The sequence below is a fragment of the Rousettus aegyptiacus genome, unplaced genomic scaffold, assembly GCF_014176215.1.
Source record: "Rousettus aegyptiacus isolate mRouAeg1 unplaced genomic scaffold, mRouAeg1.p scaffold_m13_p_8, whole genome shotgun sequence".
Taxonomy (NCBI): Eukaryota; Metazoa; Chordata; class Mammalia; order Chiroptera; family Pteropodidae; genus Rousettus; species Rousettus aegyptiacus.
The window spans coordinates 104855922-104880169 of NW_023416311.1; the positions used below are offsets into that span (position 1 = coordinate 104855922).

Here is a 24248-nt window from a genome sequence, read left to right on the forward strand (position 1 = left end):
ATTATTAGAGTCTTTGCTTTTTTAAGAAGTTAACAGCTGAACCTGACTCTCATTATAAACTTGCAGTTCAGAATTAAACTGATATTTGTATGAGTACTGGTCTAGTCACAGCGATAGGAGACCTACAATCCTTCCCATAGGAGCGTGAAATCCAGTAAAGAAATAAAATGTGATAATGAAGATATTTCTGTTAAACACAACTGATATAAAAATGAGGTTCTTGCTGATTTCTGCTACGAGAATGTAGAAACCTATGAAAGCCTTCTCAAAAAAGTTGCATCCTATTGCAAATCTACGTGGGACTACCTAACAGCTGATCCAAGGACTTCCGCCAAGCAGTCCCTTATGCAAGTGTTGACCTCAAACAAATAAATAGCCAGACATTTCACCAGCAAAATGGATTTATTCGAGAACAACAAAGAATTACAATTTGGGACACATATCTAATGGTGAACCACACGCAAGTCCAGAGAAATGAATGCGAGGAACCGTCATTTGCAGGTTTGGCAGCGGGTGTTGTAATTGAGAGTCCACTGGCGGAAACTGAGTGCGAAGCCGAGTGGCTTCTCGTTGGCTGAGTCGTGGTGGCCTCCCATTGGCTGAGCCGGTACTGGACAAGGCGGGACCTTTCCCTCCTCCTGCCGAGGTAGGGAAGCAGCGTCACTTCCTCTGGAGATACGTGGGGCCCCTCTCCGGCTGGGGTTAGTCGTGTGCATTGAGTGTTGCATGCATGAGAGTTCTTTCTTCCAGCCTCCCAATTCGGTTTTAAATGAAGTTTCTCTTTACTAATGTTCACACTTGTTAGGAAAAGGCACCCCCATTGGTGGAGGACTTGGCTAGTGGACCGATCCTTGTTGGTACAAAAAGACACCCCTTTGCCATGGCAATCACATGCCCTCCCTCACAGGCCATGGCTCGGAGGGGAGAAGCAAGCCCCCATGCACCTCCTCAGTCAGATGCCCTGGGCAAGGCACCCACCATACAACTCCATGCAGCTGCCTTGTTTGGACCAAAAAAAAAAAAAAAAAAAATACAACGAACACCACCACTGACCTCCCACCTCCAGCTCTGGACAAAACCCCAAACCCCCAGATAAATAAATAACATCAGAATCTACTGATTCTTGCCTGGAACTCCTGTTGCAGTGCTACTAAAGTCTGCTCTATAGACCAGCGTCACATTGCAAACTCCTGATTGCCAGTCCGCATGAGTATGTAGAGAAATTGATAGGAAGTATTCAGAAACTTTTATAGCAGTTTGATCTTGGTGCAACTTTTTAATTGTACTTTACGAAGGTGTCAGTCTGCAAGGGATTGGAAATTTTAAAAACCTGTCCATCGTCATGGATGGCTTTAAAAGGACAGCCCTGCCACAGTTTTTAAAGGAAAAACATTTTACATCCTGATCTACAAAGAGAATTGTGCGGTGTTTCCTTTTCCTGTGCTGTACAAAGAGTGTCTTCCAGCATGCTCACACTTAGAAAGAGCTACGGTGGGGAGGGCCGAACATGCAGCCATTCAGAACTGGTCTCACCATCGAAGTGCTTCATCATTACCTTGTGAAATATAAGCCAAGTGGAAAAATTAACATTTCTCATTTACCGTTTGCTGATTAATGAATTAAACATAGGTCAAATATGCCTCGGTGCTGAGTTTTTCTTTTAATCTATCTATCCAGCATGGTTAATTATAGCTAAAGGTAGTTTGCGATAAGAGATATGAATGTTGATCTTTCCTATTTCCCTACAGAGATATGAATATTTCATAACAAACATCATTTTCATCACACATCACCTCATCTCTGCTCCCATTTTCAGGGAGTTATAAACGTGTCTACTTGGAATCACATAATGAAAGCTCCAGAACATTCAAACAGCTTCTCAGGTCTTTGTCCCAGTCATTAGTGTGCACCAGCTGCTTCTCTTCACGGAGCCCTGGGGTCCTGTCCCATGAAGCTCAGTCCGGCGGAGAGGCCGGCCCTCTCAAAAGTCTGGGCGCAGTGGACAAAAGCTGAGGCTTCACAGGTACTGGAAGGAGTCCCAAGTTGTCTCCCTGTTTTGTTGTTGGGGACGGCAGGGATTAAGAGAAATTGGGCCAGGAGAGTCTCAGACTTTTGTGCTTGTCCTTGTAAATCTGTTGATGCCTGATACGGTGCAATGGCGTAAACTCATCACCAGCCATGAGGCATTCCGATGTCACAGATCTGGCCTCATTCCACATTTGCAAACTTGTGGGTGAGCAAAAAGAGACTGTGCAATGAGCTGATACTCAGTTTTGACTGCCAACCTCTATTTGGTTCCACCTGGATGTCCCGTTCGAGGTTTACAAATTAGGAACGAGAAATTTTTCTCTGCTTAAAAATAGGCTATGTCAATGGGAAAATATATCTATATTTCAGGGATGCTTCTGAGAACACATTCCTAGTTTAAATAAAACCACTTGTACGGAAATGGATTTTACAACCCAAGCTAGACTAAGCCGAAAATACGTAAAGCAAGCATTTTTTAATTTTAGAAAATTCTCTTGACTAAACTTTCCAAGAATTATTACAAATAAGTGACACCGGTGGCAGGGAAATGACTGAGATAGCAACCTGAGGCCTGAAGACACTGACTACAGGGGCCAAGAAATCGATCGTACACAGAGACTTGCTGTTGTTTTCTCCAGAGACTCCAGGCAGGAATAGAACTTCGACGCCTCGCAGGCAAGCCAGTCATCCGGGCTAGTCCTGAAGCACACCTGTCCCACCAAGAGCTCTCGTTTCCTCAGACACGCCCTGCGACCTTCAAGTGCAGACACACGCCATACCCTTGACTGTGGACTTGGGGTTGCTGAAGACACGAGTGAGCAGTTTCTCTGTTACTAATAAATCATGTCGATCCAGTGGGATCCGGATAAGCTTTCGTTTTCTTGGCCGCCAGGAATATGTCAGGAGTCGAGCCAAAGTGAATTAAGGGAAGACACAACTATTTTGAACAAATATCACAGGAGTGACTGTACAGTTTGGACCCGCTTAATTTTGTGTCTGACTATAAACATGACAAAAAAATAGAATTTGAAGAAAACTGAATGTCTATAGAGAAAAGTATACCTATATATAGTTAATACTAAGGTAATGTAACAATAATCAATTTGTGACAAGCAATCCAATAGACTGTTAAAGCTTTAAATCCATAAAACTAGAGTATATTTTAAAATTTTATACAGCAATAAATCATAAGCGATGTGGAATGTTCTTGTAAAAAGAATCGCTCACCTTTAGGGACTTGCTGCTTAAGAGAACACTAAGATGGGATGAATTAGTTCATCTTTTACTCATATTTATAGATTTTCATGTATTAGGTTAGTTATCAATCCAAAGACATTTATCTTCTTTAATGTAGAATTCCCAACATTTTCAGAGTACTCAGAAGTTAGATTTTATTTTCCTTCCCATGATCAACTTGGATAAAATTAAACTGGTCTTTCTTTGATCTCACCAAAATATGAGATCATCTGCTATATAACAATAATAAATCCGTCCATCCAAAATTCCTTCGCAGGAAAGTCCTCAGAAAAGGCGCATGAATGGCTGCTGATCTGGGCTCCTCCCGCGCAAGGCGTGGCCTGGGGCTCTGTGTGCACAGAGTGGGCCTGGAGGCTCTTCCCTGGCTCCCCCACAGTGGAAATGACTTTGGTTTCAGACTGTGTCACAGCCCACATCCAAGAGAGTCAAGTCACCAGGGCGGCTCCAAGTTAACATGGCTTCTTGGGGGAAACTTTCACGCGAGAGCGTCCCCAGGATGAAACCAGAAGCCACCTGTGACCGTTTCTTTACTTGGAGGTGAAGTTAAACCATGATTTGCCCGATCCATTTGGTCACCTAGACCTCCCTTCCATTGGATGTCTACACTAAGCACCTTTCAGCCTGGAGGAAATACTGAGATGAGGAGGGTGTGATACAAAGATCACATAAAAAGTAAAAGAAGTCCAGGTACCAGGTGGGGAATTTAAACTTGCCCCCCACCGAAAAAGTCAGCCTTAAAGATAACCAAAGCTCCGAGGACAGACAGACAGTGGTGACGGCTGTACAACAATATGAACATGCGAACGCCACTGAGCAGTACATTTAAAAACGGCCAAAACAGCAAATTTTAGGATATGTACATTTTACCACAATAAGAAAAGTCAGTCTTATACTAATATTCATATAACCGCTCAGTACGCCCAAAATTTAAGAAACATTCTCAAATCAGAAAAAGACAAGGGTATATGTTTTTGTGTTTGCTACAATCCTCATTTAAAACATATCAGGTTAAAAAGCCATTAAATGTTGACATCACATAGTAAATTCACCTCCAATTTATTGTGGGCATTTAAAAGTGGTGCTATTTTACATGCAGTTCCTGCTAATTTGTTCATTACATTAAATACACAACCAAATTAAAAACAAAACACAATAAAAATACCCAATACCTCCTCTCTTAAAATCTTGTTTTGATGCCTTCCCAAAACACAGCAACTATTTAAAGGTCTTCTTTACTTTTCACTTTCATTGTATTGAAATATCCTTTCTTCCCACAATTTGGTCTTCCCCTCCATTTAAAGGATTCTTACTCCTCTGGCCTGTCCCCCAACACACGGTTAAGGGTAAACATAATGGGTTGATATGTGATAGAGCCACAGGCTGCCAGTCCCTGTGAGAAGGGATTGGCGTGCGGATCGTTACACTGGGGAAGGAGATGCCAGGTGAGTGATAACACACAAAAGCCAGGTCGGTACCTGGACAGCTCCGCTGGAGCCAGCAGTCCAGAGCAGCAGTTCCGGGAGAATCAGTCACAGCGGCCTGCCGCGAGCTGTCCTCATGTCTGCTGGTGAACACAAAAGGTACGCTTCATTTTTCTGGGTCACAGTAATAGGTCAAGGGGATAACTCCCAACTGTGTCAATTAAATGACAGGGGTTATGCGAAACCACAGGGGCCTCCAAGCAGGAAAGGGCTGGAGAGGTCACTTATGAGCTCCTGGTTTGTGTGGCTCTTGAGGCAACGCGAGGCCCCTTGGTCTGAGCTCATTACTCTCCAAGCAGAAAATAAAGTGACAGTGGGCATGAAACGAAGCAGGACCAGCCGTCCGGCTTATGTGGTGCGTACAGGTGATTACCCCATTCCAAAAGAGTCTGGATGTTGTTTTCATACACCACAGTATTTAACATACCTCTTTCTTATTTATAGTAGAAACAATAAGAAAATGTGAGAAAATGTCAGCCTCAACCATGTGATTTGTGGGTACATTATGATACTGAAGGAAGCCACTCTTAGAAGGGATTTGTAACTTTGAAGTAGTAGATCACTAGCCAAGATTTTAAAAGTTATTTTGTATTTATTAAAATTCACAACAGACTAGCAAAGTACCTCCGAAATAAAGACTACCAAAATAAACTAGAAAAGTATTTCCAAAATAAAGATGACCAGGAATTAGTTGCTGTAACACATTACCATAAACCTAGTGACTTGAACAACACAAATGCATTATCTCACAGTTCTGGAGGTGAGAGGTCCAACGCGGGTCTTACAGGGCTGAGATCCAGGCCCCGGCAGGCTGAGCTCCTCCCCGGAAGCTTCAGGCGGGAATCTATTCCCTTGCGCTTTCCAGCTCCCAGAGGCCACTTTATTCCTTGGCTCATGGCTCCTTCCTGCGTCTTCAACACCAGCCAAGTTGCGTCTCCTTCTGACTGTGCTTCTGGACTTCCCATTTCCCTCTGACTCTGACACTCATCCAAGTCCCTCTTCTACTTTTAAGGACCCTTGGGATTATACTGGTTGAACCTAGAATAATCTCCCTATTTCGAGGTCAGTGGATTAGTACCTTAATTCTACCTGCATCCTTCTTCTCCTTTGCATTCAACCCAATACAGTCACAGGTTTTGGGGATTAGGATGTAACTTCTCTGTAGGAAGCGGGGCCATGATTCTGCCTACCACGTGTTAATTACATATGTAACTACACCACAGTTTAATATTTTTATGACAGTTCAATAATGGTCATCCGGTTGCCTTAATCTACAGAATTTACCTTTTATCTATGTAAAATGTATTAAACTGGCCGGATGCTACAGTAACAAAAAATGTAGATATATAAAATAAATTGTACAACATTACAAAGTAGTGGTTATTTGTGTGTATGTGTTTATCTATGCATATATAAAACTATACATATGGGTATGTGTGAGTGTATATATATGCACACACACATAATTTTACAGTTAATCAAGTGGTTCTAGAAAATCGATCGATATACCACAGAGATTCCTGGGAAGATAATGCTTACAAAATAAGGCCATATTTACGAGGATCCAAAATCAATCAAAGACAAGATTCTTGAAGAAGAACATAAAAGTTAAGAGACAAAGAAATTCATTCTTTCTCGGCTAGTTCTTTTCCCTACTCATTTTCTTCTCTATTTTTTCCTGTTGTTGTTCTTGTCCAAATTAAACATTCTTGTGCTCTCGGAGGCCCGCCATGTGTGAAGTGACCACAGCCCTATGAACAAGGACAAACCAGCAACCCACAGAGATATCAGTGCAGCTGCTTTGGAGGAAATCACTGAAAAAACAAAGAAAAGCCCCCCCGTATGCAGGCGCACCCGGTGCACCTGTAATTCCAAAGAAGAATGCCCTAATAATTCTGTCAGTGGCTGTGACACTAGCTTTGGTTTTCTGGAAACGTTTTACTTGCGAGCATGACCACTGTCATTGGCAGGTGCCCGGTACATGCCAGACTTAAAAGACGGGAATGTGGTAGTGGCAGTCATTCTCGGTCAGCAGGGAGATCTCTGGCCACTCCCGGAGTGGGTCCTCTGGGTAGCAGACTTCAAAGTCCCTGGAGTTAAACTTGAACAGTCTGAACACTTTTATCTTGACTTCAAGGGTGTACCCAAGTATAAACATATCAATCTGGGGAAGAGATGAAAGAGAAGTCACAGACACACATTTCCAAATTCCTGCCCTCCCACCAGCGGGGGGAGCGTGTTCTTGGGCGGCTCATGAAATAATGCTCCCGTTTACAGACCCACCCACAAAGCCCTGAGTGGGCACAGAGTTAGGAACAGACATCCGGCACATGGCAGGCGGGGCTCAAGCGGAGGAACCTCTCTCTAGACCGGCATGAAGAAATCACAGGGAAAAGTTGCTTGGGGGAAAAAAAAAAAAAACTAATAAAACATAAAGAAGTGCTCCTAATAAAAATTACACTGTTTCCCAAACAGTTTTATATTGGTTTAAATCAATGTGTATAAAGAAGTCAGATGATTTGTGTACCTCCCAGGAAAGCAAAACAAAACCAAACTAAACAAAAACTCCTTTTTATGGGGATATCAAAGCATTTCTTAGATTTAAAAAATCCCGCGATTTCTGTTTATCTGCAGTAAGTGACCGAATGCTTTCCCAAACGTTCTCTCATTTTCCAGTGGGGCTTTCTCCTGGTTGACCTCCTTGGTGAGAGAACCTGTTGGTGACTGAGAAGCGGTGTGCAAGGAACAGAAAGGCTCCCAGCACTGGGCTTCTCCGGCCACCGGGATGGAAAGACACACAGCAACGAGCCTGGAACCGTGAGGCTCATTGCGCTTCTTTTCCTCATTGGAGAAGCAATACTATCAACCCACCACCTCCGCGCAGCCGCTCTTATCACCGCGGAAAGCAAACTCCGAAAGCCCACGTGATCAAGCACCGCCAAGATCATCCTTAATCAAAAACACGCGATTCTTCTGCCCCAGGTACCTGCTCTAGTCCACATGTGTCGCCTACAGAATTTAGGTGATTCATCATGAAGCTCAAAGGATCAGAAGATGTTTCCCGGGAAAACAGGAGTCTAAAGAGACTGGGAATGACCTTTTTCATCTTCATTTGTTCGTAAACCTCGGTGACTTGATAGAGCATGATGAACTTTAAAGCTTCATACAGTTTATATTCCAGACTGGCATCAGAAAAAAGGATGTTGCACATGCTCCCTCTCTTGTGATAGTCCTTAATTCCACTGAAGTCGGTCCACTGAAGACACAGATGCAGAAGTGAAATTAGAAGGGTAAAGGTGAACACATACGCCGGTCATCATTAAAAGTACTTACAAAATAAACCAAAGATTTGTAGAGGGAAGCAGAACTTTAATGTTTCATTTTATATCTTTTGACGCTAATTTTTTTAACCCTAAAAAATGTTCATTTTACAAGAACTAGTTTCAATGAAATGTTTTTTTTTTTCCCAAAAAAGTACCGCCTACTAAGTAAAATACTAAGCAAGTCAGTTTCCTAAAACTGCTTAGGATAGTTGAGTTACATGGCTACCCCAGGACCAAGGATGCTGGCTGGCATTCTTTAACCCCCGCCGTGTGCCACGCACAGTTTGGAGCACTCTGCGTACGTTAACTCATTGCATCCTCACGATAGCCGTATGAGAGAGACACTGTGATATCTGTCTTACAGATGAGAAAACTAGGGCACTGAAACATTATGCTGTTTCCCTAGGAGGATTCATTCCAACGATCCGACATCTGTGCCTTTATTAAAGACAGGAAAACCTCTGAGTCAAATTATAGCATGTGCACTGTCTCCGAGTTATTAATAAGGCATGTCCCAGGGGGCATTCCTGAGTGCCTTGTCTGGAACTTGCGCCACATTTTTCTGGGGAAACGAAGGTACTGGATCATTAAGGTTCCTGGCCAGCCCACAAAGGGCTTCCTAATCCATCAAGGGCCTACTATCCCAGAGAACAACCCTGCTCTCGCGCACTAGTTGGAAGGAGAACGAGCAACAAGGAGGAGGAATCGTCGGTTACCAGAAGCAGCTTTTCTGGCCGCATTTCCCACCTTCCTAACAGAGTAGTATGCCTGACATCGGAGAAAAGGGCTGCATTTAGGATGGATGCTTTTGTTTCTCGTCTTTCACACATACCACTCCACTCCCGACACTCACCTGCGTTTTCAGTAACTCCACACATTTACGTAACTTTCCAAACACGTTTGAACCTGTATACCTCTCAGGACCAAAACTGTATTGCTGGATCCAATTACAACCTTGTGAAAAGAGCAGTTTTTCGGGAAGCTTGAAAAGGAAGAAGATGCCAGCAACAATTAGTACCTCAACATTTACGACACAGCACTCAAGCTCATCTCACTTAGCAATCTTCATTTAAAAACATTGCAACGGCAGCTAAGGAAAAGCATATAATCATTTTTTCCTGATTTGCAGGTTCAGTGACTTGGATCATATTCTTAATTCATAATTTCACAACTGACAAAAACTTCAATATAAGAGTAAATCTATAGAAACCATCTTTTTGGGTAAAACATTTTCCAAACTTCTAAGATTATTTCCCTTTAGAAATTATTTTTAACCAAACAGCGCTAGGGCCACATAGTACAGCTGGGGACACGTGGATTTTAGAATGATGCACTTCGGGGTGCAAACCCAGCGCTGTCACTCAGCAGCTGGGAGGTCACTCGACCAGCAGAAGATTTAACCTCTTGTGTAAATCAAGGGCAGTCCTCTCCATTTGACAGGGCTCTCGCTGGGACTAAGTCAGACCGCGGGATATGGAAGAATCTGATCCGTCGCAGGCATCTGGTGCATTACCACCCAGCTGAGTCTGCAGCCCAGGCCCTGGCTGTATCCTCAGCAACGAGCACCAAGGCCAGCACACTGCACACACTTGACGAGTATTGGCTAGATAAAATGAAACTAATAAAAACAACCCTAAATGAAAACGTTAAGGAAATAGGACCATGTGTAGCTATACATCGTAGGCATACGCTTTATATTTCCTTGCTCCTCCGTCCTTAAATACACATCCTAGATTAGACGTACTGCATTTAAACTAAAAATCCAGGTTATTCATAAGCTGTTAAGAAAATGAAAAAGCGAGGCACAGACAGGGAGGAAATGCCTCCAAATTGCATGCTCGAAAAAGCGTACATTCAGAATACATAAAGAACTCTCGAAACTCCATCGCTAATTTAAAAACAAAAAACCCAATAAAACGGGCGAAAGATCTGAACTGACACTTCTCCAAGAAGAGACTATAAATGGCCAATGAGCACAGGGAAAGGTGCTCGACGTCGTCAGTCACCAGAGGAACGCGAATACCCAATGGCCTAATGCATACCTATCAGAATGGCCGAAACGAAACCAAAACCAAAAACCATCCCGAAAACAGAAAGCCCAGACAACGCGAAGGGCTGGTGAGACTGTGGAGTAACTGGAACCCTTAGAAATGACTGGCAGGAATGTAAAATGGCAGAGCCACTTTAAGAAATGTTCTGGCGGGTTCTTATAAACATACACCCAACATATGACCCAGCAATCTCGCTCCTGGGCATTTACTCAGAAGACACAAAAACTTATGTTCATACAAAATCCTGTTTGGGAATATTTATAATAGTTGTACTCATAGTTGTTCAACACTGGACACAATCCAGCTGCCCTTCAACTGGTGAACGGATGAACAACCTGTGTCGCATTCGTGTGTCAAGGAACCACGGAACAATTCACAGAACCACTAGGGTGAACTGCGAATGCATTATGCCAAGTGAAAAATGCCGATCTGAAGGGCTACACATTGGATAATTCCATTTACACGACATTCTGGGAAAGGCAACACTGCAAGGACGGAAGACATATCGGTGGTTGCCGGAAGGGGGGGTCGAGACAAGGACTGTAAAGGGGGCTGAGGGGCTCGTGGGGGCAGTAGCTCCACACAGCAGGTGTTTGCCAGAACTCAAAGAACTGCGGAGTAAAAAAGTGAATTTTAGTAGCCCACTTTTCCTCTTATCCAACATAGGTGCCCCCTCAAGAAAAGATGGTGGCATTAAAAACAAAGAACATGGAGTGCTACTATCCTTTCAAGACGGTTTATTTGCAAGCCGACATGAGAGACCGAGGACCTGGCCAAAGCACCTCCTGGCGCCGCCTCGACCTCGGACGCCCTGTGCTCCAGGCCGCCCACAGAAGCCTCGGGCGTCTGTGCCACTACTGTCAAGGTGACGTGTGCCTTCTGCTGTGAGGACATACCTTCACGATGTCTTTTTCCTTCATCCAGGATGGGAAAGAGAGGCCCTGGCTGAATATCTGAAACAACACGGACCTTAGCGCGTCGTAGTTATCTCTCTTTACTCGGCGAACGCACTTAACGTGACGCCGCCAAAACAGTTCCTCATAAGCCTATAAGCAGAAAAAAGAAAAAAAAAAAGGGAGTTGTTTCTTACTCCCACTGGGTAAGAGAATCAGGACAGGGAATTCGATGTGTTTTCAGGGAGGTGTTACTCCCGAATAAAGTGGACGACAGAATCGAAAACAGTAATAAATTATGGATGTGGCCGCATGCCATTTTGAAGTGACTTCTGGGTATACAGGCTGTGCCGTGCTATTTTAGATGATACGTTCCTGGAAGCCCAGAGCCAGGGGATGTCATTCTGGGGAGACCATGGATACAACTCAACCGCAGTGAAAAAACTGTAGCTTTAAGACCAGGCTGAAAGTACGACTTTCAACGTGCTGCCTCCTTTTTTTGTTGTTGTTGTTGCTTTTGCTAGTGACGGGGTTGGGTAGGACTGCTGGGAATATTTACTAAGATTGGGCCAGTGGAAAATTCTAAAAATCCTCAAAAAATTTTTGCCAAGGAGCCTGATCCCTTCAAGGACAGACATCTCCCCCATATATGCAGAGATTTGCAGGCTTGGCCAGGAGGTAGCTGAAAAGAACACGGCACTCGCAGATGTGATTCCATAGTGCAGCGGTTAGCATGTCTGCTTTACACGCAGGAGGTCCTGGGTTCACATCCCAGGGGAGCCACAGTCCATGGTCTACAGCCATGCCACCCTGAACAAGCCTGATGTCTGATCTCGGAAGCTAAGCACGGTCGGGCCTGGTTAGTACTTGGATGGGAGACCACCTAGGACAACCAGGTGCTGTAGGCATAAATAATAATAATAAATAATAATAAAAAGCATACAGTGCTCGAGTCTTCCGAAATCATGAGCTGAGCTTACCCCACGTGCTCAAAGGCTCTCACCCTAAGTAAAAGGCCCGAAACCATGTCTAGCAGTTGTTTGGCTTTTAAATTACAGCCACAGTTGTCCCTTGTACCACATTTGGTATTAGTTGATTCCTGGGTCCATAAAGCAGAATGAGACGTTCGTTTCCTGAATTTTACACACAGATCCCTCATCTTGCATGCTCTTTATAAACAAACATACCTTCCTCATCAGCTTGGCACGGGGCATTTCCCCTTTCCATTCTCTTGCACAATAACTGAGTAAGTCAACTTCCGCCTCCACGCTGAGGTTCCCTGGACCAAATCAAAAATAAAAGGTTACCTTTCCCTTTCCTCCTCCATCTTGAACCCTTTCTGCACTTTAAAATTAAGGAAATACATGCATGAAAATATTTACTTTTGAATTTCCTCTGCAGATAGCCAATCCACCTGAAAGGTAAAGGAAACAATAATATCAAAACTCTACCTTGATGACAAGGGTATTTTAGAAATTTAAAGATGACACAACCACCTACCATTTGAGCCGGTGCCCTAAATACGAGTGCAGCCTTCTGAAGAAGCACAGAGCGGCCACCAGAAATGACACTGCCAACATCACGGACCCCTTTGCTATTCTCCACGCGGCGTCTAAGGCCTGGCTTGTGACTAGTGTCCAGGAGTGAACTTGGTCATTTCCTACAAGAATCAAATTAAAAAAAAAAAAATCACATCCCAATTACACAAGTCAGCTTTGTTTAAGGGGGAAAAAAAGAAATGCTGGATAATTTTACCTGCAGAGTGTCTACCATTGATTCCCATAAACATTTTTTAAAACATTCGACAATTAAAGAAATGCCGAGTTCTCCTGTAATCAATGTCACACGAGAATATCTCTGTTCTCAAAATTCACGAGGAATAGTGACCACGAAGAGTGTGGGTTTCAGAGTCCCTCAAACCTGAACTCAAGACCTGCTTCTCCTTCTTGTGCAGCTGTGTGACTACGGGGAACCTAACTTCTCTCAGCCTGAGTTGTCTTGGCTAAAATGGGGGTAAAATGCTGACCTCGCTGCGGAAAGACGGACAGAAACGATTTGAGACCCAGCACCGTGCACCGCGCCCTGTGCTGACTATCCGCCGACGCCCAGGATGACGCCAGGGATTCTGCTCAGCACCCAGGACACGGGCGGCATCACTGCAGCGGCCTCGAGCGGTGCCACCGCCGTCCACCTCTGCCCCCTTTGAAATTCTTAAGTCAGTCACGGGCCATAGCGTACGGCGTCACCTTTATCACGCGGAATGAGTGACTCAAGCAGCCGGCACACAGGTATCATCTCCAGAGAGTGGCCCGCTTCAGAGTCGTGACATGGGGACAGATATGCTGCTCATGGCAGACACTCTCATGCCTGAGTGGACAAGAGGGGGCACCAGCAGGTCTGGAGAGCTCAGACTGTGCGCCTGCAATATTTCACTACGTGCAGTAGATTCCGAGTGATGATTTGCGTGAGCACGTGAAATTATTGAAGCACAGATGAAGAAGAGAACTTCTGAACAATGGCCAAGGCTCCTGAGGTTCACTGTAAAAGTTTCCTAAACAGTACGTGCTTTGGTAAAATTCCAATGACAAACTACAGGAGAAGCCTCATTCATTTGGAATCTACACCTATAGCATTTGTGATCATCTTTGGTGTGCATTTACACTCTCAATAAAGAGCTTACCAGCAGATGAAGAAACTAAAAAAGTTAACCAGCAAATAAAAATACGCATATTTTTATTTTATTACTTAAAAGGATATTTCAAACACAGTTGCTTATTGCTTAGAATTCATTATAGATTTACTCCCACCTAGAAATTAAGCAAAATTTTTAATGAATTATTTAAAAGCGTAGAGCCATACTGCCTTTACATCTATAATTCAGACTTTGATTATTAATTCAGTCTGATTTCTCTACTTTGAAAATTGTGACATATGCAAATATTTTTCGTAAATCCTTAAATTCATGGAAGAACCAGAATTTTGTCTATGTGATACATACTTTCTTTCATAGCCATAAACATTTTCTAGAAAAATGGAATGCTGCACATGATTTTAGTTCATTTTTTCTCTTCATATCAATTTTGTATCAAGTTATAAGTAGGACATCTTTACATATCACTACAGATAGATCTACATCTTTTTTTAGAGAATGCCTAATATTTCTATGTAAAGACAGACCGTCATATAGTGCCTTATTAGTAAAATCTGATTGTTTCCATTTTTCACTCTTGCAAACATTGGTAAGCTAAACATCGTCCTGCAACAGCCCTTGTGGCTCGCGGTAGCTTCCAGGGTAATTTGAAGGAGAGGAAACTCTGGGTCAAAGGCCGCGCATGTCTTTTGTTCTGACAGATGTTGCTCGTGGGACTTCAGAGATGCCTCCCACCCCACGGACGGACGAGCGCGCCTGTTTCCTGACTGCCCACCCGGTTCTGAGTTCTCACTGCGGTCTGCAGTCCTGAATCACACGCTCACCCTTCTTTGTGAAGATCTTCTCAGACAGCACCTGCCTACTCGCTACCGGGTGGTGCCCATCTGCGTGTGGACGTGGCGGGCATCCGCGGGGGGCCCTGGCCGCTGCCCCCTCAGTGGGCACTGCGCTCACTTGCCACAGAGTCCATCCGAGCTGCTGCGTTCCTTCCTTCACATTGCCACCCAGCCCCTCGGGGCATTTGATTGGACCTCCAGCCAGGCCTTCTCCTGAGCAGGAGGCCTTCTCTGCAGCTGCCCAGGGCCTCCACCGGGACCTACTGCAGATTATGGCTCACACACACACACACACACACACACATCCCTAGCCTACCGCCCTTATCCTAGAAATGAAACCTCTCCCACAACTCAACAAAGGGGGATAGTATCAACTTATCAGAAAAAAAAACACACGAGGCTCAATGCCCTTCCCAGGCGAGCCTAGAACCCGAGCGTGAACGCCCAGCTGCCCTCCACCTAATGTGCCCTGTTTCTGGTCAAGTAACTCCAGCCACGAAGGGCCAGGGAGCACAATGTGGGAGCAATCTGGAGATGGGACTCGTGAAGGCACGTGTGAGCAGGCTGCTTCCGTCACACCCTGCGGCCTGGCCTGGCTGCACGGCCGCGTCCCACATCTCATGGATCTGACACCAGAGCCCCCGCCTGGCAGGTATACCGACCACAGCTCACAGACCAGACTGAGGTGCCCCGGAAGACATCAGGGGAGCGGGGCTTCCCAGTCACAGGGGACGAGGGGAGTACAACGTTTTAGAGGGGAAAAGCGTGGCTTCATTGATCATTAAAACAGCTAAGGTGTGAGCTCTGCTGTACGCGGGGCCGTGGGCTAAGAGGTTTACAGGGAGAGGTTTATTGCATGTGCTCCCACAATCGCCCGGGTGTAAGAAGGCCCTGGGGCCCCACAGCGTGGGTCCCACTGGCCCTGCCCATGCACCGGCTGAGTGACCTCACCTCCCTCAGCTTCTGTTTCTTAACTCGGTGTTGGAAACGGCACGTGACAGTGCCTGGGCCACGGGGAGCTCGACAGGTGCTCGCGCTCACGAGGGCTAGCGCGGGGTCACACAGAAGTCCCAGCGGCATCCGCCTCCGACAGCGGCTGTGATGACCGAAGGCGTGCTGGTGGAGCGGCCCGCATGCGGCCGGCATACCGTGAGCACCCCGTCAACGCTGGTCATTGTTTTCACTGCTTTTCCTCCAATCGCCCTCAGTCTGCACATGCGGAAATTGCGACGGACAGTGGTTTAAAAAGTGGTCACGCCAGGATTCAAGGATGGGGACAATGTGGTGTCAGGAGCTGCCTGCCTCATCGCCTGACTCTCCCGCCTCTGAACTACGGACCTGAGGACATCATTCAGTCAGCTTTGCTGCAGCAAGGGAGCGAAAGCTTTAAAAGGAGCCTTAATGTTGTCCTCTGCATGTGTCGATAACTGGATGACGACGGAGAGCACCGCGAATGAGGGGCCCGGCAAAACGCTGTCATGCTCGCAGCTGTGGCGACCTCGTGAGCCCGACCTCATCTCCCTGAATACAGCTGAGAGCGGATAAAGGCTGACATGTCGCGGTCTTCCCTGGGGCCTCCCTCTGCCAGCCTACCGGGGAGAGTTCAGCAACCATCCACCCAGCCCCCGCCCCGTCCGGGGAGAAGCCCTCTGAGCGGCAGGGATCTGGCCTCCTGTGATGCCGACTGGTCTAGCGGGGAGGGTGAGGAGGTTCCACCACCAGGGATTTGGAGGAGAGAGAGCAAGGGCAAGAAAGACAGGGCGTGTGGGCGGCAGGAGCTTCCGGCAGGGTGGGGAGGGTGGCCGGAGGCGGGAGCATCGCCACTGGGACTGCACCAGTGGGTGGCGGGCGAAACGAGGCTCGACATAAAACGCCGTGCGCTTCGCGTCCATCCTATTGCAAAGTGGATTCGGTGGGTCTCATCCCTCCCCCGATCATCAGCACGGAAACGTGCCCGGAGACCCCCACCCACACCCCCACCCCCACCCCCACCCACACCCCCACCCACACCCACACCGTCAGAAGCAGTTAGCACTTCGGTAGTTAAGATATCCTTATATCAGAACCTCCTAAAACCAACGACGGGGCTGTCTGAGGCTGAAATCTGGTGTGTGATCACTCAGACTATATAAGGTAGAGGAGACTACTGACTAGGACTGACCAAAAAAAAAAAAAAAAAAGCCACCGTTTTTTGTGGTAAAATTCTACTTAGAATTTTTTTCCATTCTCTAAAATGTCCCAAAGCTGAAATAATTCAAACATTCAAACAGGAAACCAAAAAGAAAAAAAAAAAAAACCTGAAAACAAAACTAAAAGACCCCGAGGAGCCGGAAACCGAGTGATTATGCAGACGGTGGTTGTCCCAGGGAGCCCTGGCCTCTCACTCGAAACTCATCGCCTGGTTCACTTCCGAAAGTGCCAGCGGTGCCCGGGGTACAGACGGCCCGCCCCTCGCCGCCCCCGCTCCCCCACGAGGCCGCCCTGTCTCCGCCTACTTCCTCTCCCTGTCGGGCGCGGGGTGCTCTCTCCCCTCGTGCACACACTCACCTGCATCTAGGTGACCTTCTCCTGAAATAGAGGTGACGGATCAGGGGCTATCGAATTGGCCACAAAGGAGGGGATTAGGCCTGAGCGGAAGCACATACAGGCAGCTTAACTTAGATGTTTGAGAGAAGATAGAAAATGAAGATATTGAAATACATTAAACTAGTCTTGTTAAAAATATTTAAGGTAAAAAAAAAAAAAAGACCGAATTTAATTGAATAACTACAACAGCTATTCCCATCTGCTGCGATGCCGTGTCATGATTAACAGGAGGTGGGCGAGCGGCCGAGAGAGATGGATGGATTAGGAAGCAAAGAACGAGTGGGGGTGGGGAAGGCGGCCCGCCCCACGGCTCTGCGCTCTCCCCGTGGCAAGGGGTGGGGGCGGCTAGGGTGCAGAGAGGAGGACACGGACGTGTCGGAGGCGTGGGGTAAACCTGTCGCGCTTCTCTGAGCTGTGTCGTGGAACACCACTCCCTTTGAAAAAGTGGGTGTGGCTTTCAGAGAATTCTGATCAAGGGCTGCGAGTACTGCAGAGGGGTAAACTAAGGCCAAGTGGGAGGGACGTAGTCAGGGAAGAGCTTCCTTCCTCTGCCCCTCCACTTAGACTTCTTCTTCCCATGGGGGCTGGGGGCTGGGGGCTGGGCGCTGGGCTGGCAGCCACTGGAGTGGCATGGGAGACACACGGCCTGCCCTCAGGGAGCTTATGGTCTGGTGGCATGACGGTCAGCGCATCCAGGCCCACAGGGCCACGACCTGGGCTTCCCCAGGGTCAGCATGTCCTGGGACAGGGTCTGACCGGGATGCAGGATAACGCGAGGCTCTGTGAGCTGGATGCCCAGGTGGCAGGCAGACCTCCATTCCCCAGGGGGTCACCTCTCTCACAGGTTAGTTCTGAGAAACTCGGAGGCTGGAGAAGAAAGCAAAATACTGTCCGTTAGTCCAAATGGGTAAACTAAGCGATATGCAAACGGGATGATAAAATGCAGAACAAATCCTTTTAGGTCATCAAGGTTTCTAAATCATCTGGAGCACGGCAAGACTAGAGATTTTTAAATGGTCAGTACGGCAGTTTGAAAGACTAGGTTTAAATGGTCTTGGTTCTTGCAAAACCATAGGTTAGTTGGTTATTTTTATATCGGTTATGGGATAAATATTCAATCTTTGAAATGGTGAGGTCAGAGACTTTCCACGCTTTCTTATCTCAGGTCTCAGTTCTGCTCAATTAAGAAACAACAGCCTTCGGGAACATTTGAGATCTTGCTACCTGGCATATGTCATCAGTCTGGCTCAAATAAAACTCATAAAAATTCTGTAAAAACAAAGAAACAATATTCTTCCACGTAGCAAAGCACTATAACCAACAACTACAAGATCAGCATCACTGAGGAAGAGAACCAACAAGCGAAAGGTTTTTATCTTGAAAGTTATGGCCAGAAAGACGTTCGACTGCAGCCCTGTGAGACAACTACTGGAACTGTTCGCACAGTTTAAGCAGGACTGGGCTCGCTTTACCCAAGACTCCTGTGAAACTAGATGTCAGTCATACAACAGGAAACTGCTCCTCACAAACACTGAGAGAAGCATGGGCATGCGTGTGCGCGCACGCAAGTGTGTGTGTGTGTGTGTGTGTGTGTGTGTGTGTGAGAGAACATCATAGCTCGGAGTTTTTCATTTACTGGGCACTTCTTTAAGGAATAGTAAATGCAACCCATCACTTTAAAAGGTAAGTTTATTTTTTCTAATCATGCGGAGGGGTTTTAAAACCCCCCTAGCTAGTACAACACCAAAGCTGTAGCTGAGAGAGGCGTCCGCAAAGAGCGCAGCTGTAATTGCTTCTCCAGGAAAGCCCAGCACCCAGGACCACCCGGCCGGGTGCAAACAACTGCTTCAGTGGGACAGGCCTGGGACTCTGGCTTCACTCTGCCATTTTCTAGCTGTGGGACCTCGGACAAATCACTTAGCTTCTATGATCCCCAAACGTGTCCCTAATGGTGGAGACCAACACTGATAACAGAGGATTGTACGAAAATTAAACACGATAAGCCACGAGAGGGTGCTCATCATGGCGAAGGCACTATGCAGATGGAAACTCCGGGCTGAGTCCCTGGGACCGCGTCCCCCCCCCCCGCCCTCCATCTTGTCATCACCCAGTGTTTACATACCTCCCCGGGCGGGGGCTCTCTGCCCCTCATGGGAGTCCATGTCCTTTTCCAGAATGTTTCTCTCTGTACTGATCAAAAATCTATCATTATTTTATGAATACAGATTAAGCTCCACTTGCAGCCAGGCACTGTGCCGAGAGTTGATGCTACAGTTGTGAATGCAACAGACTGGACTCGCCTGGCAGATGGACCCTCTGGGTGTGTCTGCAGCACAGCCACGGCAACGGACTAGAAGAAAGGAATGCGGCTCTATCAGTGGAGGCCCCACAGAACTGCCCGGGACCTGGCACGGGAAGGCTTGCCTGAGGATGAGGGGAGAGCCGAGGCCCCGAGGAGGGGCAGGAGTTCACAAGGCCAGGAAAGCTGGGGAGGCCTGCAAGGCGCGGACCAGCAGGGCCCTTAGGTGCTGTGAGAGATGCTGGTGTTTAACTGCAGGGCAAGGAACACCCCCACCCCCCCAAGGTATTTAAGCAAGCAGCTAAAGTGATCAGATCTGTAATCGTAAATCTTAATTGCTTAGGGCCACAGAAACATCCGATTCCTCGACTGTATGACAACCTTCTAAATCTTTCACAGAATCATAGGCTGATCGGGGCTGAAGGGGCCGGAATTCTACTTGCTCTCCAAGGCCTGAGTCTCAGCACCCCCCAGCAGGACCACTCCCTCCCCCCGGGGCTCCCTCTTCCCCTCCGTCCACACTGCAGGTCAGGTAGGTACTCATGGTGTGCCCCTTAGTGGCCTGAAAGCACCACGCAGGGGAAAGCTGAATCTTAATTCACTGTGGACCTGGTCATCTGATGAGCTGTCTGTCACATACATGAGGTGAAGAAACTGAAGCTCAGAGAAAGCAAGAAGCCTGAACGTGAACCCCGTGTTCTGACTCAAGGTCAGTGCCCTTTGAACTAACTACATAACTGCCTTCAGCGAGTGATTCTCTTCCAAGAATCCAAAACCATTACTAAGCACAAACTTAGATGTCAGCTATCAATTCCACTATGCCTTCTTCTTGTCTGGATTAAACACGCCCTGTTCTCTCAACCAGTCCTCACATGATATGGTTTGCAGGGATCTCTTCAAGGTCCCAGTCCTTCTCCTCTAAACCCTGTCCCTGGGTTAGAACACAATGTCCTGAGCGTGACCCAACCAGGAGACCAGTCAATAACATGGCCACTTCTTCATTCTCAATTGGGGTCAGCAAGTTTTCTGCTTAGGGTCAGAGAATAAGAATTTTAGGCTTTGTCAGCCATCTGGTCTCTGTCCCAATTACTCAGGTCTGCTCTGACAGGCTGTATTCTGCGAGAACTCTGTTTAGGAACACTGAGATGTGAACTTCATGTACACTCCACATGTCAGAGGATGGTATTCTTTCGATTTTTTTTCCCTCTATTAAAAAATGTAAAACCATTCTTAGGTCATCGGCCACATAAAAGCTGAATGGGAGCACACATTGCAATATATGGATGATGTATTATAGAAACTTACATAATTTTACTAACCAATATCACGTCGATTAAAAAAAAAAAGCTGAGTGGGACAGATAGGCAGGCGCAGGGACTGTGGTCTGCCAAACGCCGCTCTAGATGATCCATTCAAAGCGATGCCTTCTAGGGGGCGCCTTCGGGCCACTGTCCTCACAGTCCAGCGGAGGGGCTCTCCTGGGGCGCTGGTGTCTACCCCACCCTTATCTCCCTCCCCTCCTTCCCCAAGGAGAGAGGCCTGAGGGGGGGTTTAGGAGATTCTGCTCGGCTCCGCCCCCTCCTCTCCTGTGGGACCTGCCAGCCTGCAGAGCGGTGCCCTTGGCCTGCTGTCTCCCTGGAAGAGGCCTGGCCCTTCGGGGTGAGTTCAGCTCGGGCGGCGAGCAAGCCCACTTGGCCACACAACCCGAGACACGGCGATCTGATCACTGAGCTGAGGTTTAAAACTCTCTGACTCCTTAGTCTGCTTTTCAGAACCTGGGAAGGGAAGCGAGAGTTATCCAGGTCACAGGTACAAGTTCGGGGCCTTCGAGACCCGGGAGCTGACCTATCTCCCTGCTAAATTTCATGCCACCAGACGTGACTCGCTGCGCCAGCCCACCACGCTTTCGTGGCACGCATGCGCGCTCTCAGCTTAGACCGTTACAGGGCACGCTTGTCCACATCCTAATGCAAATCATTTATGAGCATGTGACGAGAGAACTAAAGGGACAGCACGAAACGAACCACTCTCCACTTCCACCCCGTGGTGATTTTTCCACTAATCAGAGTCATTTAGGCTCTGTCGCTAATGATCACTAATCTTTCTAATCGGCTTCGCCTCTCCAATGCCATTTTCCACTACAGAGTGGAAAATGGTGGCTTTGGAGGGGGAGGGGTTTGTTTTGTTTTCTTTTTTTATATTCAATAGATGATGTGTCATATCCCATTTAAAAATCTCTGTGGCTTTTCCTACTTCTAGGAAAAACCCAAAGCCTGGCAGCCAGTGAAGTGAGCTGGAAAGGCTTCGGAACAAGGCGTGAGACAGGAAACGGCACGTGGCCTGTGGCACCATCCTCGCCAGAGCCTTGGGCGCTGGTTCTTCTGTATCCAGGAACCGGCCCCTGGAGAAGTCGAGACGCGCCCCCCGCCCATGGTGCGCAGGGCAGAGGCCTCCCGGTCCTTCTCCATCTTTACCTCTCTCTCCTCTCATGGGCTCATGCACCTTTACACGGCCCTTTAGGTCAGCTCTCCTAAAAAGAAGCCAGTGTCTTCAAAGCAAACTCATCATGCACTATAGAGCTTTGTACTCAAAGTCTATGAACCAGCAACATCAACACCACCTGGGCATTTAAAAGTGCCGAGGCCCAGGAGTCAGAATCTGCATCTGAGAGCCCGGCGCTGGGCGGCGCATGCGCACACCGAGTCTGAGAGGCGCTGCCAGGGAGCAGGCAGCCCTGCCCGGGCTCCACCTGTGGACTTCACGTTGTACCGGGCTGGGGCCCAGGCACCTATCTTTTTTTTTAAGTCCCTAGGTGATTGCAGTGCATCACCGGCTTTGGGAAACACTGCTGTAGAACAGGGCTTCCTCCACCCTTGGACGTTTCCCTCATCTATTGAAACTATTACCATGTGCCAAATAGTTTCAAAAATTAGTTAGGAGACATCATGCCAGATAAAGGAGAGGTTCACTGGTCAAGTCATCCAACCACACGGAAGTGTGGCCTGTACTTTATGTCTCTCTCCCTTTGGCCCATGTGAGAAGCTACTTTTACTAGTCAATTGTTGTTTTTCTATGGCTGCGAACCGTGCTCATCCACAAAGGACCTTTGCTGAAATTAACAATAAAGGAACGCAACTATTTATGTGACCTCCAGGGAGGGTGACCAACTCATCCTGACTCGCCCAGGACTGTCTGAGTTTTAGCACTGAGAGTTCCGCATCCCAGGACATCCTTCAGTCCCAGGCACACGGGGACGGGCTGTCCCCCACCTCCTGGACTCAGTCTGACCCCGATTCCCAGCTCCTCTCTCATCTCTTCCTCTTGCTCTAGAGGGCTGGCCGCCTTCGGGTCCTCACTCCGGCCACCCTCCCCCCTCACTCTGAGGCTCTCAGCTCAAATGTCGCTTCCTCGGGCAAAGCTTCCCTGCCCCATTCCCAAGGCCCAGGCTTGCTCGGATCCCCGTTACACCCTCCTGCAGCACACGGTGTCCTTGTCCTCCACAGGGCTTGTCCCAGTTTATACAAGTGTGTTTGTGTTTGATTAGTGTCTGTCTCCCAGTGTAGGTAAACGTCTTAAGGACTGGGATTGTCTGTTTTCTCTCTGCTTTTTTGGTGCCTACGCACACAGTACAGTTAATAAATATTTATTGAATAGAAAAAAATGAGTCCATGTAATCAGGATCCAGTCCGTATGTCCCCATGACAGAAACTGCCACCTTCCCCCAGTATCCATTCTTTCTTCTATAGAATTCTGACTTTGGGCTGGACACATAGCTACTCACAATAAAGGCTGTGGTCCATCCTCCCTAGGTGCTGGGTACAGCTGTGTGAGTGAATTCTGAGAAGTGTCATGTGCAATTTTCAGAAGGGTCTCTTGAGAGGGACATATTCCTTGCCCTTGCTACTCCAGACTAGCTGGAATATAAGTTTGATGACTGATGTTCAGCAGCCACCTTGGGCCAGGAAGTAGAGGTGGGCGTGGTAGCCATGCATGGTGGAGATAAAGTGGAAGGAGCCTGGGCCCCTGACACCATGGAGCCCATTCCAGCCCTGGGAGCCACCTCTAAGCTTTGACACGAGAGAAATGAACCTGATTCACTTATTGGGGGTTGTTCTGTTATTCCACCGACCTAATTCTAACTAACAGCCTCTAGCTCAGTGATCTCTTCCGACTTTTACCATGCACGTCAGAAATAGTGAGCCACCACGTGTTTTCTCGTCCCTTAATTGCAGTCCCATAAACATAAGGCAGGAAGTGAGACTGTGGAGCAGTCGCCTAGCGGGATGGTTTCAAGGTAGTGGAGTGAGCAGGCAGCAGGGAGTCAGAGACTCAGGGTCTCGTCCTAGAGAGCAGAGTGACTTTGGACCTCAGCTTCCTGCCCTATGAACAAAGACAAGGGCGCCAGGCCGTTAACCACTGTTTCTCTTCATCCTCCACAGCCCTCTTTATGTTAACATGTCTCAGAGCTACGCTGGAGTTAGTCACGTGGGGCACAAGGCACAGGATTTAAAGAGTTGTGAAACTAAACTTAAAACATTACTCAAAACTTGCACCACAGGAAAGATGCCCTAAGCACGTACAGAAGATAGGTGAGACCTTGACAAATCCTAGCCGCTACTCCAACCCTGAGAAGCTGATGCCCAGTTCCACAGGTCCATTACACCAGTTGACCTGAAACCACAGTTTTGATAAAGAGACATTTTCACAAGGGTTTCCATGGAGGTGACCAGTTTCTAAAAATCAGTGTGGAAAAAAAAAAAAAAACAAAACAAAAAGGAAGTTGAGGAGATAAGGAAGAAGGCAAGAGGGAGAACTATATCTTCACATGCTATAGGCTCAACATT

The 24248-nt window shown here is 47.3% G+C and overlaps 1 protein-coding gene and 1 pseudogene across 2 annotated transcripts in view; one reads left to right on the forward strand and one right to left on the reverse strand.

Annotated features, from left to right (window-relative positions):
* Positions 1 to 383: 383 nt before the first annotated feature.
* Positions 384 to 24248, reverse strand: part of OTULINL (OTU deubiquitinase with linear linkage specificity like) — a 29490-nt gene continuing 5625 nt past the window's right edge. The window contains exons 1-8 of one of the 2 annotated variants that reach the window (XM_016152145.2): positions 19228 to 19848; positions 12534 to 12693; positions 12416 to 12447; positions 12221 to 12312; positions 11037 to 11186; positions 8943 to 9071; positions 7753 to 8022; positions 384 to 6930 (exon numbers count right to left, since the gene is read on the reverse strand). In XM_016152145.2, coding sequence (XP_016007631.1) covers positions 6757 to 6930; positions 7753 to 8022; positions 8943 to 9071; positions 11037 to 11186; positions 12221 to 12312; positions 12416 to 12447; positions 12534 to 12693; positions 19228 to 19267 — 1047 coding nt within the window. In that variant the 5' untranslated portion in view covers positions 19268 to 19848 and the 3' untranslated portion in view covers positions 384 to 6756. Of the gene's footprint in view, positions 6931 to 7752; positions 8023 to 8942; positions 9072 to 11036; positions 11187 to 12220; positions 12313 to 12415; positions 12448 to 12533; positions 12694 to 19227; positions 19849 to 24248 lie in introns of those variants that run through there. The other variant, XM_016152144.2, reaches the window with a different exon arrangement.
* LOC118607598 lies at positions 11826 to 11941 on the forward strand (annotated as a pseudogene).